General features: G+C 50.6%; 8 protein-coding genes across 8 annotated transcripts; 6 read left to right on the top strand and 2 right to left on the bottom strand.

Annotated features, from left to right (window-relative positions):
• Nucleotides 1–1,054: 1,054 nt before the first annotated feature.
• COCSADRAFT_165419 (uncharacterized protein) lies at nucleotides 1,055–3,801 on the top strand (the record flags this gene model as incomplete). Its single annotated transcript, XM_007707499.1, has 4 exons — nucleotides 1,055–1,360; nucleotides 1,648–1,745; nucleotides 1,801–2,583; nucleotides 2,640–3,801. 4 exons carry the CDS (start codon nucleotides 1,055–1,057, stop codon nucleotides 3,799–3,801), a joined length of 2,349 nt encoding a protein of 782 aa, XP_007705689.1.
• Nucleotides 3,802–5,335: 1,534 nt separating this feature from the next.
• COCSADRAFT_154177 (uncharacterized protein) lies at nucleotides 5,336–7,587 on the top strand. Its single transcript, XM_007707498.1, has 10 exons — nucleotides 5,336–5,582; nucleotides 5,638–5,660; nucleotides 5,718–5,799; nucleotides 5,852–5,877; nucleotides 5,931–5,995; nucleotides 6,052–6,149; nucleotides 6,200–6,310; nucleotides 6,376–6,490; nucleotides 6,541–7,288; nucleotides 7,350–7,587. Exons 1-10 carry the CDS (start codon nucleotides 5,403–5,405, stop codon nucleotides 7,474–7,476), a joined length of 1,575 nt encoding a protein of 524 aa, XP_007705688.1. The 5' UTR covers nucleotides 5,336–5,402; the 3' UTR covers nucleotides 7,477–7,587.
• Nucleotides 7,588–9,718: 2,131 nt separating this feature from the next.
• COCSADRAFT_103379 (uncharacterized protein) lies at nucleotides 9,719–11,164 on the top strand (the record flags this gene model as incomplete). The annotated part of the gene is made up of 6 exons (XM_007707497.1): nucleotides 9,719–9,895; nucleotides 9,949–10,021; nucleotides 10,079–10,372; nucleotides 10,425–10,542; nucleotides 10,592–10,656; nucleotides 10,704–11,164. The coding sequence occupies 6 exons, from the start codon at nucleotides 9,719–9,721 to the stop codon at nucleotides 11,162–11,164; spliced, it is 1,188 nt and encodes a 395-aa protein (XP_007705687.1).
• A 1,009-nt stretch (nucleotides 11,165–12,173) lies between these two features.
• Nucleotides 12,174–14,455, top strand: COCSADRAFT_129140 (uncharacterized protein). Its single transcript, XM_007707496.1, has 5 exons — nucleotides 12,174–12,641; nucleotides 12,753–12,876; nucleotides 12,949–13,171; nucleotides 13,263–13,596; nucleotides 13,661–14,455. The coding sequence occupies exons 1-5, from the start codon at nucleotides 12,405–12,407 to the stop codon at nucleotides 14,045–14,047; spliced, it is 1,305 nt and encodes a 434-aa protein (XP_007705686.1). The 5' UTR covers nucleotides 12,174–12,404; the 3' UTR covers nucleotides 14,048–14,455.
• A 54-nt stretch (nucleotides 14,456–14,509) lies between these two features.
• COCSADRAFT_41715 (uncharacterized protein) lies at nucleotides 14,510–15,840 on the top strand. Its single transcript, XM_007707371.1, has 3 exons — nucleotides 14,510–14,904; nucleotides 14,963–15,432; nucleotides 15,512–15,840. Exons 1-3 carry the CDS (start codon nucleotides 14,712–14,714, stop codon nucleotides 15,779–15,781), a joined length of 933 nt encoding a protein of 310 aa, XP_007705561.1. The 5' UTR covers nucleotides 14,510–14,711; the 3' UTR covers nucleotides 15,782–15,840.
• Nucleotides 15,841–16,184: 344 nt separating this feature from the next.
• On the bottom strand, nucleotides 16,185–17,385 carry COCSADRAFT_348805 (uncharacterized protein). Its single transcript, XM_007707495.1, has one exon. The coding sequence runs from the start codon at nucleotides 17,321–17,323 to the stop codon at nucleotides 16,277–16,279; it is 1,047 nt and encodes a 348-aa protein (XP_007705685.1). The 5' UTR covers nucleotides 17,324–17,385; the 3' UTR covers nucleotides 16,185–16,276.
• A 691-nt stretch (nucleotides 17,386–18,076) lies between these two features.
• COCSADRAFT_41714 (uncharacterized protein) lies at nucleotides 18,077–21,318 on the bottom strand. The gene is made up of 3 exons (XM_007707370.1): nucleotides 21,055–21,318; nucleotides 20,218–20,996; nucleotides 18,077–20,167 (listed from the first exon to the last, which is right to left on the bottom strand). The coding sequence occupies exons 1-3, from the start codon at nucleotides 21,251–21,253 to the stop codon at nucleotides 18,206–18,208; spliced, it is 2,940 nt and encodes a 979-aa protein (XP_007705560.1). The 5' UTR covers nucleotides 21,254–21,318; the 3' UTR covers nucleotides 18,077–18,205.
• A 754-nt stretch (nucleotides 21,319–22,072) lies between these two features.
• On the top strand, nucleotides 22,073–23,069 carry COCSADRAFT_129128 (uncharacterized protein). Its single transcript, XM_007707494.1, has 2 exons — nucleotides 22,073–22,174; nucleotides 22,234–23,069. Exons 1-2 carry the CDS (start codon nucleotides 22,135–22,137, stop codon nucleotides 22,959–22,961), a joined length of 768 nt encoding a protein of 255 aa, XP_007705684.1. The 5' UTR covers nucleotides 22,073–22,134; the 3' UTR covers nucleotides 22,962–23,069.
• The last annotated feature ends 1,472 nt before the right edge of the window (nucleotides 23,070–24,541 follow it).

The raw sequence follows: 24,541 nt of genomic DNA, 5'->3' as shown, positions 1-24,541 counted from the left end.
AAAAGGGCCCCCCGCCCCCCCCCCCCCCCCCCCCCCCCCCCATCTTGCCTATTGCTATTACTCTACTCTACTCCCAACAGCCATCCACGAGCGCCAGGGCCCTTTTGCATGTGCTGCTGCGGGACCTACCTCTGCCCTCTGCCCCCGCCAATTCTCCTCCTCCCCCTGTCTCCCGTACTCCCAGCGTCTAGAGTAGTAGCCAATATCCACCAGTACCGCGGCGATTAAACCTTGTTGCCAGCTCGCCGCGCCCCCAAGGTGTGCCAGGGTCTCCACCACTACCATCCGGACTGGCGCTAATCAACTGTGCAGCATCACCACCACCTCGAATATTGCTTCCTACAGAGGCGTTGAATCCACTCTCGCCTGGCTTGGCCCCCCTGGTCCGCATCTCTCAGCCTTCTTCACTGACTGCGCTGTCTGCCGCCCCAGGAGTCTCTCCCGTCACTTGCTCATATCCGGTGGCCTCGGTCGCCGTTGAACTAATAGAGAAGGAGCTGCGGGTCGTTCTTTCACTCTAGCCGTCTCTGCTCCCGATTGTTACCCCAAGCTTTGACTTCTCGGCCACTCACCCATCGGTTGGCTGAGAGCGCTCCATCAAGCGACACGGAACACCGCCCGACCACTGCGCATCCAGCTTGTGTAGGTCTACGCCTTGGGTTGTTTCTTCTACTGCCAATCTTTCCGCTCTACCTGTACGGGTTCCCCACTCTGGACTAAGGGCCCGTTGATCGACTCATCCATCCACGCTCCCATCACATTGCGCATCTCGCCGCCTCACGCTCGGCTACATTATGTGTTGCTGACAGCCACTCTCATTGGCTGCCTGCTTCTGTGTGGTGCCACGAGTTGGTCAATCGTTGAGACCTCTCGAGTGCTTGCCGTCATCGGCTGCTGCCGTAACTACTGACTGCTCTACAGCCACAGCATCCTGTCTACGGGCCCTCATCACTCACCAAAGTCTGGACCGGAGGATCCGAACTGCTCCCCCGCTTCTGTGCTGCTAACCATGCACAAGTCTTCCACAGGCTCAAACGGAGCATATCCAACAACAATGGCACCTGTGCCGAATCCCTTTGCCCTGGCGCAATCAACTCCTCGCCTGACGACTCTTCTTGCTGCACCGAATATCCCTCAGCCAGGCTCCAGATCACCACACTATCCTTCGAGCTCTTACAGCCATTCTGCCTCACCAAGTGCTGCCTCTGCAGGCCTACCGGACATTCAACGCCACGATAGCAGTGCCTTGGTCATCTCTCCCACCCAGATACCCTCTGCCAACTTGACTGCGCAGAAGAGAGCCTACAGACAGCGAAGAAAAGACCCTTCATGCGATGCATGTCGAGAACGCAAAGTAAAGGTGAGTTTGTAAATCGCAACAGGGGCTGCGACACGTACCTTGACCCACATGTACCTGGAGGAATGCGAGCAAGACAGCAGCTGGTTGGAGAGAAGGGGAAGACTTGTGACTCATGTCGTAATTGGCTGTACACTTGTCCAAAATTGTCCACTGTCCATCTTCGCACGTTGAGCAGGCATGCCCCTAAAGGCATCTACAGCCCCTAATCAGCGAAGGTACATTATTGTACGCATGGCTTGAGCAGGTGGACTGGGGCCTTTGTCGAAACTGGCTGACCGTCTTTACAGTGCGATGCTACCGAGACCTCAGCATGTTCAGAATGTTCGAGCCGAAATCATCGGTGTCAGTTCACCAAGGAGACGAATCGCCGCATGTCGTCAATCAAGTAAGCAGTCGTCATGTTTTGCAAAGTCTGTGGTAGAAATGCTCATTATGCACAGACAGGTCCAGGACCTTCAGAGTCAAATTGCTGAGTTGACTCATGTAAATTCCCAGCTACGGAACAAGGCATCTGACCAGGGTCCTTTGGATGGAGAGCGAACAGACATGAAACGCAGACACTCCGAAGTGGTGCACACCGGAGTGGTACTAGGACCACGACAGATATGTGTACCAGTCCTGGACAACTTCAACCACGTTCGCAGTAACATTCGACAGCATGCTCACGACATATTCAATATGCCTCACCAAAACGTCTCGCGGACTGCGGAGCCCAATTGGCAGCTGCCTGCGGTACCTTTGCGCGCAGACTATGCATACTTTTCTCGCTCCTTCCTCGATACGGTACACGACTGGTACCCTGCAATACATTGGCCTACTTTTCAGCACAAAGCAGACGAGGTTTATGCCACACGCAGCTTTGAAGGTTGCTCCCGGGATTGGATTGGCTTGTTCTTCGCAGTACTGGCTTGTGGCTGTTTGCATCCTAGATCAGAGCACAATGTTTCTTGCAACGTGCTATCAGAAGGCCAGGCTTTGTTTGAGACTGCAGCGTCTGCTCTCCAGCCTTGGACACAAGAGCTTACCATTACACATGCTCAGGCGGCTCTGTTGTTGAGCATATTTGCGACAGAAAGTAACCAGCGCTCTCTCGGCTCCATCTGGCTTGCGTCTGCGGTAAGAATTGCACAAGAACTACAAATAAATCCTGAAATGGATTGCTGGCCCGCTTTTGACGGCGAAATTCGACGCAGACTTTGGTGGTCCATCTACGTCCGTGACAGGTGAGCAAAACCTGTCTGTCTGACATGAACTATTTCAGGAACTGACAGCGACGCAGAATTATGTCACTCGAGACGAATCGTCCAATGTTGATCAACGAGAACGATTGCGAGATTTCACTCCCATCATCAGCCGACGATCGTCACATACAGCCCAATGAGTCATTCCGTCCCTCGACAAAACCTGCCCATTTTACTGGCTTCGTAGCAACAATACACATCACGCGCCTCTACGCGCCCCTACAGCACGCTTTGAAGTCTAGTGTTATGCTGCCACAAACCACGGAAAGCTTCGATGGACAGCTTCGCTCAAAATTGCTACTCCTACCTGAAAACCACCAGCCAGACTCAGGGGCGTTACTCGATGCGAGGGTGTTGCCAACAGTTTTCGTCTTGCTCTCGGCTCGATTTCATCTCTACCGGCGGAACCTCAGCCCATTGTCGAGTGCTATAGGCCGAGCCAATGCATTGGAACGATGCGTCTCTGTTGCCCAGGACACGGCAAAGTATGTGTCAAGAGTATTGCACAACCCTTCAGTCCGTAATTCTGGTCAGACAGGGGCAGAGAGAATGGCATTGGCTGCAAGTAACGCAGTATGTCTACATTTGTGGCGATGCATTCTGATACTATGCTTCCGGGGCGAGTATGATGCAGCCTTGGTGTGCTTGCAGCTCTCCGAAGCTATTGGTAGCACACGCAAGATTAACGCTGCTTGTGGCAAGAATATTGCCTTCTTTCTAGAGCGACTATTCGACCGAATGCGCAACGGTATCGGCAGTGGCAAACAGCTGGAACACGACGAGGAGATGATTGCATACCTCAGTGCTGACATACAAGGCAGTCTGGAGCATTCCTGGGTCTGGGCAGGTACCAGTATGGTTTCTGTGTCGGGTCAGGACTCGGCACCTGGCGCTACGGCATCGCCGGGAGGCGACGAAGCTATGCGAGACGGGCTACCCTCACGAACGCCACCATCCAATGCATTGTCGAATGGAAGCGCGGAGTGGAATGACTGGGGCCGGGTTGAGCACATGGTGCGGCAACTGATGGGCGAGCGCCATCACCGAAATACGCAGCCGGCGGCTTATTATCCACCAGTGCACAATCCTGTCAAACGAGTGCAACTTGCACCCAACACGTATTCACCGCCAAAGAGTCTATCAAGTCCCAACCCAGCACCGTCGAGCACAAGTCGTATCAGCATAGCGAATATCATCTAAGACCAGAAGAGGGGTAATGTAGATCATGTACGAACCGGGTACATTTTCGCCTGCATGCATCCGCTTACTATTGCCCATGTGGTATTGGAGGATCAAGCGAGATGGTTGCAAGCAATTGGCCGTTACAAAAGACGCCTGGCTTTTGCAAGAGAGTACCGCATGCTGCGGGAATTACAGGAGCCCAAACACAGGCCAAGGGTGCAATCTCACAGTACCAATTATACAAACTCGCAATTGCCCAATAATTGGCCTCTACTCAGCTTTCAAAAGACAGGCAACACCACTTTGCAGAGGGAATCTATACGGGTCGGGTAGTACATGTGTGTTTCGCGAGGTTGAGGGGATGGTGTGCAAGAACAAGTACATGGCCACATCTACCGCTTCAGTTGTTGTTATGGCAAAGCTAGAGGGACGGTGGGAGCAATATGTCGGTCAAGACTGGAGAGGGAATTTTTCTTGACCTTGGAGAGTCCGTATTCAGTGAAATAGGTGTAGAGAGAAGTGGACTGCCCAGCCTACTACTACTAGACTCGGCACCAAGGAGGCAGTGTCGTAGCCAACGGCCATTCTGCTTCCGCATCTCAGGGTCCGTGCCGCCGCGCGATAACACCCGAACCTCTTTTCTCTTTCAGATCTGCGACAACACAAACTAATCGGACCTATGAGTATATGAGGATACGGGACTTTGGAACTCAGGTGCGAGGCTAGGGCACTGCATATATATACTGTATACTTAATAACTATAGATAGTACTGAGTAAATTCAGCTAGACACCTCGATATGCAGAGGTTTCCCATGGGCTAGGTGCACACTTGAACATATCATTGTGTTATTGCATCAGCCTAGATGTGTTGTGTTACGTGTACTATGTGTAAGAAGCATGTGGATGCGGGAGTGGGCAGATACATACATGCAAAGATAGCCATTGGCAATGACACGGTACGTATGCGTAGGTGTACGACTGTACCTGGCAAAACACCCCACCCCGCACCCCCCCACCTGTCCATTACACCCCGCTCTTAGTCGCCCCAAGATAGTTAGTGCATGGCCCAACTGGGCTAAAAGGGTGAAGGGCGGTAAGGATACTTTGGTATTAGTCTAAAGACAAGCTTTTCGAGGGCAAATGCTTAGCCAGGCCCGTGTTACTACCCCGCCATGCCGCTGTGCCAGACTGCAATTCACCGTCTTACTCGCTGCCCCTCAGGACGACGGTGAGGATATGCTAGGGGCTATATGGAAAATGCCCAGCTACACGTATCCTGGCTAGACAGCGGTCTGGCTCCTAATTGACGCATCGTACAGCGTTGGCTTGCATGTTGGCCTATGACCAGTCACATCACATTGGGATAAGCGCGTGCCGTTCATGGTGGGGGCTGCATTGCTGCGGTGCTGCGCTGTGCTGTTGAGCTGTACCGGAGACTAGAATGCACATTGGCATTGGGGGCTTTGATTACCACCCGTCCAAGCTACGTAGCTGCTTACGTGCCTTGGTGTTTGAGCCATATTAAGCTGCGCCTTCCCCCCCCGCTGCCTTGTTTCCTGCCCACCAGCTTCTGCCCCTCCAACACTCTCCGCCACTACTCCCCCTCACATATCTCAACATGGTGCACATCAACCGCGTAGCCACCTTCAAGGAGATTTCCGACGAGAGGGCTCAATTCGACGACATTGCTACTGCAAGCACCATCAACTTGAGCCCAGACGATGAGATTGATGACTTTACTGCCACCGTCTATGGTAGCAAGTATGCTGCCGAGGATCTACCAAAGTACGAGATGCCGGTGAGTTTGTCCAGACAATACGAATTGGCAAGTGCAGCACGCTGACCAGATACAGGAGCGGGAAATGCCCCCTCAGGTGTATGTATCACCACACTCATAGCCGCAGCTTTGGACGAGTTGCTGATGTCTCGTTAGGGCCTACCGGATGATCAAGGACGACCTCACACTCGACGGAACACCAACGCTAAACTTGGCCTCTTTCGTCACCACATATATGGTATGCACCCCATGACATTCCTGCAGCTATTCGATGCTAACACAACTCGTAGGAGGAGGAAGTTGAGAAGCTCATGGTGTATGGCCACAATAACCTCCTATCGAGAATATCAAAGTAACCGTATCGTCTAGCGATGCCTTCTCAAAGAACTTCATCGATTACGAAGAATACCCCGTCAGCGCCGACATCCAAAACCGTACGTGTTTTCAGAGCACGGTAGAAATCATTATAATAGGGACTGAGTTGTATTAGGATGTGTCTCTATGATTGCGAGACTTTTCAACGCTCCAAGCACAGATGATGCAAACATTATCGGTACTTCGACGATTGGATCTTCCGAGGCCATCATGGTTAGTGTTGAAACGAGAAGAAACGGGAGTCTGCTACTAACACTACGCAGCTGGGAGTACTGGCCATGAAGAAGCTGTGGCAAAACAAGCGAAAGGCAGAGGGAAAGCCATATGACAAGCCCAACATGGTTATGAACTCTGCTGTGCAGGTTTGCTGGGAGGTGAGTATTTGGATGTTTCGCTGATGTTCCATAATTGCTAGTCAAAAAATGCTAACGACTCACAGAAAGCATGCCGATACTTTGACATTGAAGAAAAATACGTCTACTGCACAGCCGATCGCTATGTCATCGATCCCAAGGAATGCGTAGATCTGTGCGACGAAAACACCATCGGCATTTGTATGCAATCTATTGGCTTCAGTGTAGGATCCGTCACTGATGATAATCAGGCGCAATTCTCGGAACAACATATACTGGCGAATACGAAGATATCAAAGCCATCAATGACCTTCTGATTGAGCGAGACATTGATGTCAACATCCACGTCGATGCTGCTTCAGGTGGCTTTGTCGCCCCCTTTGTCAACCCCGGGCTTCTCTGGGACTTCCGTCTTCCCAAGGTCACAACCATTAACGCCTCAGGACATAAATATGGCCTCGTTTACCCCGGTGTTGGCTGGGTCATCTGGCGCGATCCTCAGTATCTGCCCCAAGAACTCGTTTTCAACATCAACTACCTAGGTGCCGATCAGGCGTCCTTCACGCTCAACTTCTCGCGTGGTGCTTCGCAGATTATCGGACAATACTACCAACTCATCCGCCTAGGAAAGCGCGGTTACAGGAGGATAATGCTGAACCTGACGCGCACTGCTGACTACCTAGCTGCAAACCTCGAATCCATGGGCTTTGTTATCATGAGCCAACGTGGAGGAGAAGGACTCCCTCTTGTCGCATGCCGCATCGACGAGGATCTCGGCAAGCAGTACGACGAGTTTGCCATTGCGCACCAGCTTCGTGAGCGTGGATGGGTCGTACCCGCTTACACCATGGCTCCCCACTCGGAGAAAATGAAGATGTTGCGTGTCGTTGTTCGTGAGGACTTTACCAAATCACGATGCGACGCTTTGATTGCAGACTTCAAGCTAGCGTTGCAAACTCTTGACGCACTCGACGCCAGGAGAATCCAAGATCACAAGGAGTAAGTTCTCCTGGTAGCTGATGACGGAGTTTTGATTGGAAATATACTGACTTGGACATAGGCACCAGTTCGCGATGCGCCGCCGGTCGACGCTCGTCAGCCCCGTCTTTCAAAAGAAGGCGACGGATCATTTTGAAGAGAACCACAGTCTGCAGGCCAAGACCGGCAAGACGCATGCGGTTTGCTAAGCTACACATTAGAGTATTGCGGCTTGGTGAGGCGTAGTAGATAACGAGTTTTGACGATAGACGAATCAAAAATTATGAACTCTGACGTTCTGAAACATTGACGTAGCCCTGCTAGCCACATTCAAATGTAAACTAATCATGGCATGGAAGGCCTGATGTATGGAAATCGACCGCAAAGGTCTAGATCGGATCGGATCAGAAGTGACGATTCATCGATGCCGACATCTGGGGTGAGGGTTGCTGTGTTCTATCTGATGCTCCCATAGCAAAGTGGGCCATTCTCCGTCGGTCCATTGTTTAAAGTTCCCCGGCCTTAAGATTCTCTCTCATGACTCGACGCACAGGTAATCTAGCAGACCCATCAAAGTCACATGGTGTGGCTGTCTGGTGCTCAAGGACGTTTTGAAGTGTCCGACATGGCTTGGCGAGAACGAACGGGTTTCTTGTCGCGTTGTTTTCACGAGATCGAGTTTCTGGCTCTGCCCCAGCACATATTGTTTTATATGTATATAGCAGGCTCCACAAAGCGACGATCCTAAGAGCAAAGAATCAGGATAGTTGCTGTGTTTGCTCTGATAACTTGATTTTGTATAAACATTCGTTTCTTGTAGTGGGCAAGCAATGCGGCGGCGGCTTGTGTCACTTTGTGACGCTAAAAGGTTATTGTGCTGACTGGCCGGCGGATGAAGGCGGCGCACCATGTGCGCAGCATGCTAGTGCCGGAGTTTCACGATCGGTGAATGCAAGTAAGTTTGTGGGTAAGCTCCGAGGAGTCGGTATTGCACCACGTTGTACATACAGCACAGCTATCCCCTATGTAACGTGGTAGTGAAAACGCCGGGCATGGTGATGGCGTCTTCTTCGGACCTTCTCCATAGAGAATGAATGCCTGGGCACGGCATCTAATACCGAAACTGCAAGCCATGGGCGCCAAAAGCCGTTGTCGTCATAGGAGGCTGATCAGAGCTTTAGGAACCAATGAGGTGAGGGACTATTACCTGGAAACATGCAGCACGTGCACGCATCGCACAGCTCAATACATGCAGGGACGAGTTTTGTCACATATAGGCCACACTATAGACACTCGGCCATCTTCCCACAAGATTACTCCAACTCGTAAACACCCAGTTGAGGGCAAGATCCCACCAGATCTACCAAGATCTACTTACACCAATCAACAAACCTCTCATATCACACATCGTATGCTGCCAAGGGGTCATGACTCACCTGGGCTCGAAAATATTACCTACTTCTACTGCGCTACGGTTATGGCAGCCAGTCCCTATCCTGGCCGTCCCATGCCATATACCCGCAGCCCACTCAGCCTTGAACCGTTATAGGGCTGTGATTTCGCGGCTGTTACTGAGGCGCGGCCAAGGACTCTGGAGTAATGATCAAACAACTGTCAGGGGAAAACTAAACAGGATACGCCTTGATAGTCAAGAGCAGTAGACACTGTGTGGTTACTAAATCCATGTGTAATGTCACTGATTTCTATCACAGGACCACGCCCCTACACGACTCAGACATGGCTAGTGACGCGACTTTACCATGTCTGGGGGCTACTTCCCATTAAACAGCGGGCATCATTGAGTTAAATTCAAGAGACGCTGATCTGCAACTCCCGTCGCGTTTTGCAAACTCTATCTGATATACGACTCAAGTCTGACGGCAGTGTCGGGCGCATGAGCGCGATCTTAGCTCAAGAGCTAGGCCAATTTGTGGGTTTGATCTACGAGCGGGCCGGGAGCCAGCCCACACTATACGAGTCATTGTTAGCTGCCAACCCTGAAGGCAGGAACAAGGAAGGCAGTCTAGATCATTGTTGCGGGCCAAATGGTGATGAGTCGGTCCTAATAAGGCAGGTCCCTGATAATAATCAAAATGCGACGCTGCCCCGTACCGGAGACAAAATGGCGAACCCCATTGGGAGGGGTGGATACACCCGCACTGAGGATTTAATAGCCCTTGGCATCCACCCTCTCGAGTAAACTTCCGAGTCTAGCGAGTGGGCTCAGGCAGAAACCATTCCGGCAGCTAGGGACTGGTAACGGGGAGGACGGTAGTTTGGTCTCGGCGGCATCCATCGTTCATGTCGTGTAACCCTCACCCGAAAATTGTTACATGTACATGCGACCGCTACCCCGATTTCCCAAGTCTTCGTCCGAACTGAGGGTCTCCTCACACCCTGATCGCCGGGGAAGCGCATTCGTCCAGGCCTGGCTCACTTCGCATACCCAGGATGTCGACGCAGTTGCAGAACTGGGTTAGCAACCCAGAGGAGACTCATGGCCCGCTCATGAGCATCACTGTTTGGTCGCTCTGCGGAGTCGCGGGTTTCTTCCTCGCTCTTCGGCTGGCGATTCAAAAAAACCAAGGGAAGTTGTGGTATGACAGCTTGATTCTTACCGTCAGCTGGGTAAGCAATGAGAATCCTCTACCTACAAGAAACGACTAACGCGCAACGTGCAGTTATTCTTGCTTTGTCAAGCCATCCTTAACCAGTTAAGTGTGAATTTGGGCTTTGGAAAACACTCGCTTGATAGTAAGAAGCTACACGAGAGACGCATGTGATACCGAGGGTCTGACTCCTTTGCACCAGTTGACTTCAGCAATTTCGAGACCATAACTTATCTTGGCGCAACCGGGCTCACCGTCTCCACAACTGCCATCACTCTCAGCAAGATATCGTTCGGAGTGACGCTTTTTCGTTTGACTGAAGGATGGGTCAAAGCGTACGTGTGCTTTGCCATGGCTACCCTCTTGATATTCGCGATACCGACCTGCATCCTTCCTTGGGTCCTTTGCAAGCCATTGACCAAGACTTTTGTGGATATCGTACCGGGCACATGTATGAACAAGCATCCGTCTGTCGTCTATGGACGATTTCAAGCTAGTCGGTAGTGCCTTGGTGATACGTCGGGGTATTGTACTAATTCGATGTGTAGTATGGTCTGCAATCATGGACATTTCTCTAGCGCTCATTCCATGGAAAATCATTTGGAACCTGCAGATGCGCCCAGCAGAGAAGATTGGTGTCTGCATCGCTATGAGTCTGGGAGTATTGTAAGCCAATTCATCACGAACCGTCTAGGCTCTGCTAACCAGATCAAAGAGCAGGAGTGACCGCAATTCTTCGAGCTCGATATGTCGAGTTACTGACCAAACTAGACCTCTCGTGTACGTTGTGTAACATGTACTTCTGTGACCTTGGCTGACGTATACAGATGACGCCACCAACACTGTTATCTGGTCGTCAGCAGAGTCTTCCATGGCCATTGTCGCAACGTCGATACCTGTACTCCGAGTCTTCTTCAGACAAGCCGTCACCTCTGTGATTAACTCATACCAAAACTCGTCGCGAGAAAGAAGGTTTAAGAGCCAGGCTTCGAACCTATCGGGCATGAACTCAACAGCACATGCGTCCAAACTGGGTTCTAAGAATATCAAGATTGAAGCCACAGGCTCATCCTCAAACAAACGGCGGTCAAACATGTTCAACTCGGACGGCACTACAAACGTTAGCCAAGAATCATTAGTTGATGCGGACGGAAAGCGACAAGAAGCGTATGTGGAGATGGATAACCTTGTCGTCGACGAGGTTACAGGACGAGTCACTCTGGCATCTCCTGCATCCATGAATTCGCTAGAAGGAGGATTGCCGCATCGACCGCATACACGTTTATGATACCCTTTCCTTATCACCATCTCTTTTGTGTCAAAAATGGGTTCCGAAAACGGACGAGCAGCCAACGGCTGCGCTGGAGCGAAAAAAAGGGCTCCAACCACATCTATAGAATACAGCACGAGTTACGACGTCATAATGTTAATCATTCGACTACTACTACGCATCCAACGCCTTTGCATCTGCTTTTTTTCGTTCCACCATTATTCCATGCTAACAAGGAACCATCCTTCCGCACCCCCTCATCGGAACCGCTCACACACCTCTCTTACCCCTCTGCTTCGTCTCCTCCAGAACATCTCTGACGCGACACTAAACCGACGACAACCAGCAAAATCGCAGAAAGCTTCAAGCTTTCCGGCAAGAACTCGGCAAATAAGCCTAAGAAACCCCTCTTTCATCTCCCATCAAGTGCAAAACGAAATGCAAACCAAGCATGACGATCTTCGCTCCTTCCAGCACAGCCCGCATCGTCCACGCTAGCCCTGACATTTAACCTCTCACCTACAGAAACCGTCCGCTCATACTTCCGCACATGCGCTAGTCCAATTCCGCTGTGGCTTAACCAAGTTGGACGGCGAACTGCGCCTCAAAAGCACAGTCTACGCACTTATTTTCTCCGTACCCGCTGATCCCCGTCGTATGTAGTCCCTCCCAGTCCCTATTGTGTCTAGTAGCTCCCCACTCATCCCCGACCCACCCGAACCCCCCCGCAATACTGGCAGCTTACAAGGCAGATGAGCCAATCAGATACGTTGCAAAGCCACGCTTTGATGCGCCCCTTGCAGCACGAGATCGGCGGGGTGGGCGCACGGTAGGGGTTGATGCGATAGGTAAGCGAGGTGAGGAAAGTTGTAGGGTATCACGAGCATTTTGCGCGATTCAGGGCTTGAGGGGATCAGGAGAGGCAGATGTGACATGACTCGGTTGGTAAGTGTTGAGTTTAGTTTGAAAGGTTTAACTTGGGGAAGGAGGCAAATGGGTGATGGGACCAAGTATATAGGTGGAGAGATGAGACTGCGGGAGAAGGTTTACGGCTTCTATATCTTTTTTGTTGGATTGAAATCCAGAGAAGTTCGTTTTACACTCCTTTAATACATACACACTACTCCCCCTTATCCTTGCTATATTCTGGATTCTCTCACATTTTGCGGTAATACGCCTTGACTTACGTAACTCGCTTTTTCCACCTACCTTACCTCTCGGGCATTCATAGCAAAGGAGAAGATTTGGCTGGACAAAGATGAAGACGTCGATTCTATACACGGCTTCGCTGTTCCTCACAACAGCTGTAGCATTTCCCGCAAACTTACTCAACGGCGACATCAGCAGCGAGACTCTTGCGGAAATCAACAGTATCGTTGCCAGGATTGAGCGCGAGGCCGCTGCATCTGAAAAGCGGCAGTTGGGATTTGGCCTTGTTAAGCCAGGGTTCGATGCTGATGCGCAGCGTGTGAGCAATACCGGGACGCATCGATACGTGAGTTCCCCCCTCTCCCCCCCCCCCTTTTTTCTTTTTCTTTTCTGAGTCTCTCGTGTGAGAGGGGATGCAAGTGGAAAGAAAGAGAAAGGTAACTAACGGGGGCATTAGATAGCACCAGGCCCAAACGACATCCGCGGTCCCTGCCCCGGCCTCAATATTCTCGCCAACCATGGCTATATCTCGCGAACGGGTGTTGCGTCTGTGCTTGATTTGACGACTGCATCGACCAAAGGTCTGTCTCATCCCACTTCCAAAATCCCCCCCGTCTTCAATTTCAACAAAAATGGCTAATGGATGATAATAGTCTTCGGCATGGCAACTGACCTCTCCGCCTTCCTATCCGTCTACTCCGGCCTTATTGCCGGCGATCTTACCACCGTGTCAATTGGCGGTAAGCCCAAGAGCGGCGGCCTGCTTACCGGCGCGACGTCGTCGCTTGGCCTGCTAGGCGAGCCCCAGGGACTAAGCGCATCGCATAATCGGTTTGAGACGGATTGCTCGCCTACAAGAGCGGATTTGTACAAGACGTACGTGTCATTCCACTTCTTTCCTTTTCCTATTTCTCTATCGGTTGATTTTACAAATGAGTGAGTGGTGTGGCTAATGTATAATGTGCAGTGGCGATATCGACTCCCTGGACCTGAGTCAATTCGAGGAGCTGGCTGCCATGCCTCTCGGCCCGAATGGATACGATCTCACCGTCATGCATCCCTTCCGGGGTTCTCGCTTCAACAACTCTATCGCGACTAATGGACGTTACTTTGCTGGGCCGTTTACGCACTTTGCGATTAACACGGCTACGTACCTCTTCACGTACCACTTCTTCCGCAACCACAGTGCGCAGTACCCTGATGGCTATCTCGATTTGGAAACGCTCAAGTCGTTCGAGGGCGTGACTGGGGAGCGGGGAAGTTTCAAGTGGGCGTCTGGTCGCGAGAGGATTCCTGATAACGTATGTGCTTTTACGATTTCTTGGCGCTTTGAATAGGAGCCGCTTGCTGACGTTTGGTTTTTAGTATTACCGCCGTGCTATCGGTGATGAATACGGCATTGCGTCTTTCTCACTCGATGCTGTGCGCGCGCTGCAAGCACTGCCTTACATGGCTGTTATCGGCGGCAACACGGGCAAGCCGAACACGTTTACTGGTGTCAATATTGCAGATTTGACCGGCGGTGTTTTCAACGCGGAGACGCTGCTTCAAGGCAACAATGCTATGTGCTTTGCGTTTCAGTTTGTGCAGTTTGCCTCGCCGGATATCCTGGATGGTCTACTTGGCAATGTTGTGCTTGCGGTACGCAAGTTGACGGCTGTGCTTGATCCTGTTCTTGCTATCCTAGGGTGCCCACAGGCTGCCAAGTTCGATATGGGATTACTGTCGAGCTTCCCTGGCGGAAAGATGTAGAGTCGGAATTGAGGAACTTCTGTAAGATACAACAACTGTTTATATTTTTTTTCTTCATACTTCTACGCCATTGCTGGGCCCTGGGGCAGGCTACTGGATTTTAAGCGAAGACTTGGATTGCTGAACCTAAAACAAAGGAAATGGTAGTCACCATTTTTAATTTACATCAATAGTTTGATTCTTTTACGATGAGCGCAGACGGCATCAATGATTGCGTGTTTGCCGGCCGGCTGGACAACGTTGGCGTCAGAACAATACGAAAACTGGAATGTATGTAAAAAATTGAAAACGAGTCTCTTGACCGGACACGTCTCTCCGGATAGCAATGCTGAGTGGAGTTTTAAGACGAACAATGTGGTGTTGTACGCCGTGAACCGGAGACGAGAGAAGAGAAGTGGTCGTTCAGGTACGCAAAGCCGGCTACTACCCCGCAGGTGGTGGCCACGAGTTGAAACCGGGCCGGTCGACATGCAACCACTAATTCGCATGTACACGCCTTATTGAGCGAAGAAGGATTTTATCGAGTTGAGATAAGAAGCCATCATTTCCGCTGCATTAGTCCAATCGGATTCTGATTTAGCACCCGCTTTCCGAATAATTTCGCTTCCTCTACTACTCATCACAGATAATAATAGAAGCTATTATCATCGCATCCACCACCGCCATGGCCCCATCCGCCATCCCAGCCGAAGCAACACCAACGCCGCAATCCAAGCAGCTAGTGCCGCATTCCAAAGACGATGCATCAAAAGAATTGACACCACTTCAAGCCATATCCCAGGGCGTGTGTCTCCCCAGTGTCCCTCTCTTCTCCTCCTTCGACAAACAACGCGCATGGATCCTCTCCCACATGGCCGGTCGGTACACCTTCTCACGCAGCCTCATCCGTGCAACAAAATAGTAACACTCATCCAGGCGCGTTCAGAGTCTTCGCCCGAAAAGGCCTCACCGAAGGCATGAGCGGCCACATCTCGGTGCGCGACCCGGAAAACCCGCACACCTTCTGGACCAACCCGCTCGGTAAGCACTTTGGCCTGCTCACAGCCGCTGACATGGTGCTCGTCGACTACGACGGCAACGTCGTTGGCGGGAACCGCAGCAGGCCTGCCAACGCCGCCGGCTTTCTCATCCACTCGGCCGTGCACAAGGCAAGGCCCGATGTCAACGCTGCGTGCCACTGCCACGGTACGGCCGGCAAGGCTTGGAGCGCGTTTGCCAAGCCTCTTGACATGATTAACCAGGATGTGTGCTACTTTTACGGCGAGGCACAGGCTGTGTACCAGGATTTCGGGGGAATTGTGTTTGATGAGGCGGAGGGTAAGCGGTTGGCTGATGCGCTGGGACCCAAGGGTAAGGGTCTGATTTTAAGGAATCATGGGTTGCTGGTAAGTTAGGACCCCGAGCGTCTTTTACAGGGATATCCCATGTTTTTTTTTGGGGGATGCTGACGGTGAACTACTTTAGACTGTGGGTGATACGGTTGATGAGGCTGCTTATTTGTATACGCTTATGGAGCGGTCTTGTGAGGTGCAGCTGCAGGTTGAGGCTGCGGCGGCGAATGGCGTTCCTAAGGTTTATGTCGAGGATGCGGCAGCTGAGTATACGTTTAGGATGGGGAGTGATGCTGAGAGTTTATACTGGGAGTTTCAGCCGGACCTGGAGTATGAGTATGAGTTGTGTAATGGGGCGTTTAAGCATCCTGAGTGTGAGGAGGTTGTTTGGCGGGGGTATTGAAGGCGTCTAGATTATGACTAGACGTTCTGAAATAGAATGAATGATGCCATTATGAAGCCTTCTTTTCGTTTTCTGGGGCCGCTTTGTGCTTTGTGACATTCTTCTGGGAAGTTCTCCTTAGTAACATCCTCGGTGTTAAGTTGGAAAATCTCAAACAGGCATGCGAATTTGCTGAGTTCATGAAAGCAATCACGGACTTTTAGCGCCGTATGACTAGCCACTGGCTCAAATATGATGCGCGCCAGTGAGCAATGATGAATTGTCAGCTCGTGCATTTGTTCAAGTGGTTAAGCTTCCCACAATTACTTATTATTCGAAGTGTTTACCCTGATTGCAATCTACTCCAATTGAAAACAAAAACAAAAAAGACTAGTTATCTTTAGCGAGAAACAATGCTCTTTCTCTGCCAAATACTGTACGCATTACATCATCTAAACCCAGCTATGTACATGTTCCATTACTATACCAACCCACTTTTCCAAGCGTAGTATACAACTACCCCGGACACCCCGACCATCTAACAGTCTCATAAGGTCCTTCATCACCCTGCAAAAGCCAGTATCCAGCGCTCTCCTCATCCCCATCCCCCAATACCGGCACCCTCAGCGGCGGAAACGGATACCGCTCAAGCGACCTATCCTGCAGCACAGGCTCCCCGTTATCCAATGATCTCCATAACGATCTCTGAAGCCGTCCGGTAGTCGGTGCTTCACGCGGGTGATTCACAGTGGACTTGTCAGCGGCTATTGTGAAGTAGCCTCTATAGGGGATTTCAACTCTCATGTCGCGCAGGTGCGTGGAGCGGTAGAAGGAATCGACGAGGTGTAATGCTGGTAGAGTTTCAATCTTCTTGTAGTTCTCGTCCGTCGCCATAAAGCTAATGCAGAGACTGCGAAGTTGGTGGCAGTGCGTGGCGATGTTGTTGAGAATGGGCTCCAGGCGATTTTCGGTGGTGGCTGGCTTGTCGTTGTCTGACTTGGTACTTTGTGCCCAGATGACTATCTCCAGAGATTTGATGCATACGAGTCGGCTGGATAAGATAAGCTGGGGGAGGTGGAGGAGTAGAGGCGTGCTCTGGATGTCGATAGTGTTGGTAGAGTACAGGAAATCAATGCCTTCGGTGTAGGCTTGTTTACATGACAGCAGGAACCCCATGATGCCGATGTTGCACTCTTCCGGAGGTGTCTCTTTGCACCCACAGGCGTTCCACGTGTAGTAATCGATCCATGGACCGTACCAGCCGTATCGCATAGATGACTGTGCTCCTGCTAAGTTTCGGTGGCAAATGGCGCCTCTCCATTGCCAGGCTTCGTCTCGGCGCACAATGTCCATGTGAAGGGTACGCCTGCCAAAGGCCAAATTGAGAATCATGGTGCGAATATCGCCAGGGAGTTGGAAGAATAGACATCCTGGTGTACTCAATGAAGTTGGCGTGACGGGACGGCGTGAAGATGGAAGGAATGGGAGTTGGTCTTTAGACTGCTTCTTGGGATCCGAGCTGGAAGAAAGGTGTTTCTTCACCCAGGCACGGAGTTTAGCCATTTCCCAAATTTTGTAGGAACGTAGAATAGAAGAAGAACTTGATAGGTGGATGACACGGTTATATTGCTCCTGCAGCCAAGGTAGCCCTATTCATCAACACGCTCGCTAACAATTACACCCCTGCAGCGGTACGCCTGATATCTGCGTCACTGACTGCGGACATTTTCTAAGTTACATCCTGGTCTCTGAAAGACCCGAGGGTCGGGGGATAAAGGAGAAAAGCATCTTTATTAATGTGTTCGATACCAGGATTAGGCTATTTTACTAGTTATCTAAGTTAAAAAGTTCTTGCACGTCTAAGTCAAAGGAAGCTAGTTGTTACACGAGGTTCGGATCTATACTTCTCTATGCTGGTCCGCACTAAGGCAGGCGAGTATTACGCTAGTGTTCCGTAAGGTAATTGTCTGGCGATGCAGTGGAGTGGCGTGCTTGTAGAGAGGATAACAAAGGCTTGACAAACCTAATCTATATTGCTATAGACTAACTTGCGACAATCTTGTTAAGTAGAGTAACTAGTAAGAAAGTACAGTTTGAGTTGACCACAACGAGAGTAAATAATGAAATCCATCCATCCTTATATCCTCATTGCTTCGAGTCCTGCCATCCCGTCCATCCCATCTTGGCGGGATGGCACATCACGTGATCTTAACCCCGCGATGATCATTACCTTCTGACCTAGACGTCCATAGGCCTTCAGCCATCTCGTCATTTGTCAAGGAGAGAATCCTTCTTGTTACTTGTAACACTAGTAGCTACTAGTTTAGATATATGTCATCCCTCTATGGTATTACAACGCTAAAAAATGCCACTACATATTATCTAATAAATTCTTTACTCTACAGATCCCGTCCCCCTACGTGGGTACAGATGGCCCCCATCTACTTATCCCCAAACAAGCTTCTTCAACGAATACTCAAACTGTTCCAGGTAACCGGTGCTCTTCTTTGCATCCTCAAGGCTGATGATATCCTTTTCTTCAATCTCCACTTTTCTGTCCCCTTCACCCTCTCCCCTGCGTACGCCATTAGCGACCCGCGCAATCTCATCGCAGACCGACTTGACAATCTCGGTCTCATCCTCGACTGCATCGCCAGATGCAACAGGAACACTGCTGTGCGCTGGTAATGCTTTGAACGCCAGGAATCGACCACTGGCATCATCTTGCTTTGGAGCTTTTTGAGCCTCGTCCTTGGCCGAATCGTCGCCAGGCTCCGAATCCAGCACTCTGGTGTTTCTGCGTACAAGCTTACCGCGGCTGTCAGGTCGGTACCGGATGATGAGCCCCACATTCTTGTCCGTGTCCATGTGTCGCTGTGCTAGGGTTGAGGTAATATAAACACCGCGCATGAGGCCCTGCACGTTTTCAAGCGGGATGCGCTCAAACTCTCGTACCTTTTCAGTACCCCAGTCCAGACGGCAAAAGTACAGAGCCTTTTCCGTGAGTAGAAGAATCGCCTCTTCGAATGTCGTTGTCTTCACTTGGTTCGCTGCAGTTGGCACACTGAGCGTCCAGCCCTGTACCAAGTCCTCGTCATGGCCTTCGATGACGATACCCGCTGAGCGCTCGATAGCTTGCTGTCGTACTCTGCGCAGATCAACAAAGTGGTCCGAGCTCTTCATATCCGCTTCAAACTCTGAAAAGATGGTGTCGGTCGCGCGGCCAAGAAGGTAGTCGATGAGTGCCTGGGCAAAGTAGTCATTGACAATATTGTTGTAATAACGAGTTAGTGTTAGTCCAAAATCAGTAAGGGCGCCCGTGATCTGCCGTTTACGCGTTCGTGTAAAGTCGCCCTTGAGCGCAGCTGTGCCGGCATACTGTCTCGAGATGGCATCGCCATTGTCCGCCCACAGGGTGTTGAACCACGAAGTACTAGGGTCGTGCTGGAGATCGATGTGGTAGTTGCCCAAGGATAATTGCGCCTCCAGAGCAGTTCTAGCACAGGCTGATTGAACCACGTTGGTGCGGTCCAGACAGTCCATGCAGTTCGTTCGCAAGATGCCAGTCTGCTTTTTCTGTACTTGATCATCTGCAATCTCAATCCAGCCCGAAGATTTCATAAAGGGTTCGATCGAGTCCATCAGCCTGGAGACGTTCTCAAACCTCATCCCACGGCAGACATTGTGAAAGTCGAACCATTCAAATCCTAGCTGTTTGCCTTTTCCATCGATACCCCCGTTCTCATTGAGCGCCTTTGCGTGCTGTTCGTACAACTCACCGATCTTCGCCTCTGTACCGTGTTTATCGATCAACGAGTCACAATATATGTCTCCGTACCGCGACGACAGGTCAAGAAAGTGCCGCTTGAAGGCAAGCGCGTTTGTCTCAAAAGAGCCCCAGGTAGTAACTTGAGGTTTAAGACTGTATGGTGACTGAGAAAAGAACAATGGAATAGATCCGCGGAACTGTGTAAAAGAAAATATCTTATGTTGGGTCGTGTCAAAAGTTGGAGTCGAGAGTATCTGCTCAGTCTCGACGCTGTTTGCAGTGCAACCCTCGTCGTCTGTGCCACGGCGTAAGTAGCGAAGTCCAGCTCGCTTGGTCGAGCGACGCGAAATGAGTGTTAACAAAAAGTCTTTGCCTTGTACAAAAGAGTCCTGCTCTGACCTGACCTCGGTGTTCTCGCTCTCTGCTTGCTGTACCTCCTGTTTTTGCTTCTCTAGCCAAGGCTGCAATTGTATATCGTCTGGTGTTGCGCTTGGATCAACCACGAGGCTGCAGGATTGTGAATCTGTGGTCTTGAGGGTGAAAGGTCGCTGTCCAACGAAGCCCTGGATAATTGGCAGTACAAAAGAGTGCTGACCGGCCTCAATAAAAGGAGAAACTATGTTCTGGTTCCAGAAAAACTGGAAAAAGGTCAATGGGTGCGCAACACGTATATGAGATACTGACTCACCAAAGGATCAAACTGTTTGAAGAGTGGCACGCTCGAACTAGGCTGCTGCTGGCCGATGCCATTTGAAATGTCGTAGTCGTATGAATAGAAAAAATTGCCTGATGCAAAGTACATCTTCGTCGTTTGCAAAATCTTGGGCAACAAAGCTACTGTTACTGCATCCTTCTTGCCGCCCAGTGCTTTAGGGATTGCCGTAGGGTTGACGTCTTGGGGTACGTTTTCATCCTCAGTCGGGATTGCATCCGGCTTTGATTCGCCCTCAGGCCCTTGTTGCTCCTTCGGCACGGCTGGATCGGCATCCTGCCGTGCATACCTGGCGGCCAGATTTTCTTCTGAGGTGAATCCTTGTAAACGCCTATTATCCGCACTCCAACCCTTGCGAGAGAACCACTTGTCAGCAAACCTCCCATATACACCTTTCCGTTGTATGACATCTTCGGCAACACTGGTCTTTCGTGAAGGACTACTTTTCCGCCCAGTAACTGGGTCTGTGACTTCATTTGATGCTGGTGGTAGATCCCCGACGACTGAGTCGGTCACACTAGGCGCATCTTCGTCGCCCTCGCTATCAGTATCTTCGTCCTCGGCCCCTGGCGATTTGTTGCGACGCCTCAGGTGGTCACGAGTGGCTGCAATGGCCTTGTCGGCGTCGGCCTGGGAAGAGAGTGGAATAAGGGCGACATCGGTGATTTTGTATATAGGCTTTCCACGTATTTGTGCGACCTGTTCGCGATCGGATATGGATATTAGAAAGTGCGATGTCGCGATTTTGAGAAGCCCTATTCGGCTTGTCAGCAACTCGTGAGCGTCAAAATGCGCCCTTGCAAACGCCCATACCAATTATGCCATGCGTCTCGACAGATACAGTCGTAGTGTCTTCCTCACGTCTATCCTTTAGTAGTGGTCCGACGTTGCCCTTGTAGTCGACTTTGATGGCCTGTTGTGTTGTGGGCGGATGGTTGCGGGGCGGGGCGGGCTGCAGGATCAGGCCATCAACCGCTGCAAAAATGAGCAGCTTTCGGACAAGGGAAGGCATCTCTTCGGCAGCCCTATGCGCGAACACGTAGCATTGACCGGGAGAGATGCGATATTTGGTGGGCTGTATAAATGCGCGTAGACATAAATGTCATTGTAATACAGAGTATGACGTCTTGTTGCGCAACGCTAGCCTCTGTTGCCCCACGCGGCTGATCGGCCCAACCACTGGTAGCTCTCTAACACTAGCCTGCACGAAAAATGGAAGCAGTGTAACTTGAAGTCATCGAAACCTTTCTGTATAGATTTGAGCAACGATTGAGTGGGGATATATACCAATCTCTGAGTAATTCCTTCCATTATGATACCTGTCTCCATAGACGAGGCCTAGATAATATGACCTTTCCAAAGACGCTTGGTAAATTTTAGTACTCTCAGATATGTATGGTTTGAGGACATGGAAACGATGCTGTTAGTACATGCTCTGATTGACTTGATAGAAATGAGCACCCTCTTTCCCAAAGTCAAGCATTCCTTTAAAATGATGGAAAATCGCGGAACACCTACAAAACATATACAGAATGCGTCTACTTATAGGCAGGGTACTCGAGCCGTCTCGGCAAGCACTTGCAGCGACCACCACAACCTTATCTCCGTCGGACTTGTAGACTATATCCGCTCAACTTGCAACTTGACAACATCCTAGGATACTGCACATGTCTCGTCACTGAGACTTGGCCAAATCCGACACGTCATGAACGATAGAGGTTTAGTGGTGTTGGTTACTTGGAACGGACCGAACACGCGGACAAGGCCTCCCATAAGTGGGGAGTGTATAAATACTGTCCGTTATACAAAAACATATAGTATCCCAAGAAAACATCAATTGCTATCCAGTTGTGTAACCTCGATCATTATCCATGCGTACCAAACCAATTGGAAATGTCGGCCCAAACTGAGAAAGAGATCATCCTCGTCACTGGTATAATCCATCTATCCTCTCGTGATATGCAGAAACGAAGCACTGACGTACCTCTCCAGGCGGAACAAACGGCATCGGTCTTGACACCGTAATCCACTTCGCCTTCGCCTCCCCAAAATACCACGTCATAATCGGCGCACGCAACCTCTGCAAAGGCGAGACCGTCCTCAAAGACATCCAATCCAAGCCCATTCAGGGAACCGTATCCCTCATTCACCTCGACGTCACAGACGACGCCTCCATCGAATCCGCGACCAAAAGGCTCGAACAAGACTTCTCCCACCTCGACGTCCTAATCAACAACGCAGGCGTCTGCCTAGAACGCGACGAGCAATGGCCGCCCAACCGCGAGTACCTCCGCACAATCTTCGAAACAAACGTCTTCGGCCCCACCCTCATCACTACATCCCTCCTTCCACTCCTCAAGAAATCCCCCAACCCCCGCATCATAAACGTCAGCTCGTCAATGGGCAGTATCGCCATGAAATCAGACTACAGCCATCAGCACGCCGGTGTCCGGTTTCCCGGGTACCGCATGAGTAAAGCAGCGCTGAATATGCTGACGGCGTACCAGTACTACCAGCTTAAGCCTGACGGCTTCAAGGTCTGGACCTTTTGTCCCGGGTACGTAACTACGGATATAGCGGACGATAGGAAGAAGAGGGTAGAGCAGGGGATTGAGAGTTCGGAGACGAGTGCGGTGGCATTGTTGGAGATTGTGCAGGGGGAGAGAGATGCGGATGTAGGGGGGTTTATTGGGAGGTACGGGGAGAAGTTTGACTGGTAGGGGGGATATAGGATGTAGTTGGTATTGCGGGTGGGATTTGGAAGTGGTGAGTGTGGCTGCTTAGATTCAGCGGGAGTATCTATGTCAGCTGAGTCAGTGTTGAAGCAGCAACGTACACCGATACATCAGCATTACTGAACGCAATATACTTTGGGTAAACTTCTAAGAGCAATAGCCTCTATGACCAGATAATGGGCTAGCATAACTGCATACATAGAAGGTGTAATGACAGTCTCTACGCTCTATTGACAAGCTTTCAAGGAGACACGAACAAAACGGACAGCTTTGTGTTTCTCACTCAATAGATATGGTGTCTTGGGAACCTGTCATATGTCGCTACCTTGCAAACGCCACTATAGAACCAAACTTGTATTCGAAAATTTACATTTCTACTGCATGGCCCACGTCGGCCAAATCAAAGATTTACTTCGTCATTTTACTGCATTTCAGAGACATCATCCCATACGCACATTTTGAACAGAATTCAATGTTGGCTCTATGGGTAAGATCTGTCCTGTCAGGTGGAACCATGGGTACGTAGATGCAGCTAACTGTGTCAGATCTTTTCGAGAATGCTACTCTTCGCGCATGCGAGTTGCTCCATCGGTATAAGAGATACAACAACATGTAATGAAGACATACGCATCAACCAGTTACAAGTCATCGACACGCACAATTCCTACCGTGTTGGGAGACGCTCGCAGAAGCGCAAGATTATTGACCGCATATCGTCCATAATACAACGAATATCGTCCCTACCACAAATATCAACCCTGCCGATCGCATCGTCCCTAGGAAATGTCAGACATCTACAAGTCGAGTACTATTCCCATGAATATATATACAGCCAGCTGGAACACCAGTCAGTTCGGTCACTCGAGTTTGATCTACGTACAGATGACAATGGTAAACTGTACTCTCGTCCCTCTCTTTGGAAACTGTTGAAGTTGCTCAGAGTTCAACCACCATTCGACAGTGGCATGTTCAACACATCCGGTATCAAAGTATTCCACTCCAAAGACCTAGACTTAAACCCCGTATGCCACATTTTCAAAGACTGTCTCCACCAAACCAACAGATGGTCAGACGCCCACCGTACCCACGTCCCCATCATTGTCAGCCTCGAGCTAAAAACCGATACCTACCTCAACGGCACCGCGAAAAAACTATCGAAAAGTAGAAGTAGAATGGAGTCCCCCTCCCGTATCCTCAACGTCGACACCGGGATCCTCTCCGTTTTTCCCCTTAAGTCGGATCCTTCGCCCCGACGATATCCGCAACCCCAATCTAACCCTCGAACAATCAATTCTGCGCAATGGCTAACCCAAACTACGCGACGTCCGTGGTCGCATTCTCTTCTACTTTGACACTCCACCCAATCCAACTACCCACCGTTCCGTCCGCCATCTCTACACTTCCGCTGCACCTAGCCTGCAAAACCGCACCGTCTTCACCAACGCGCTCGAAGGGTCCCCAGACGCAGCATTCATCAAGCACAACGACTCCCTTACCGGCGACAACTACACCGAGATCCAAAGACTGGTTAAACTAAACTATATGGTTCGTACCCATGCGGACGT

The sequence above is a fragment of the Bipolaris sorokiniana genome (assembly GCF_000338995.1).
Source record: "Bipolaris sorokiniana ND90Pr unplaced genomic scaffold COCSAscaffold_19, whole genome shotgun sequence".
Classification (NCBI taxonomy): Eukaryota; Fungi; Ascomycota; class Dothideomycetes; order Pleosporales; family Pleosporaceae; genus Bipolaris; species Bipolaris sorokiniana.
This window is presented reverse-complemented; position numbering and strand designations above follow the sequence as displayed.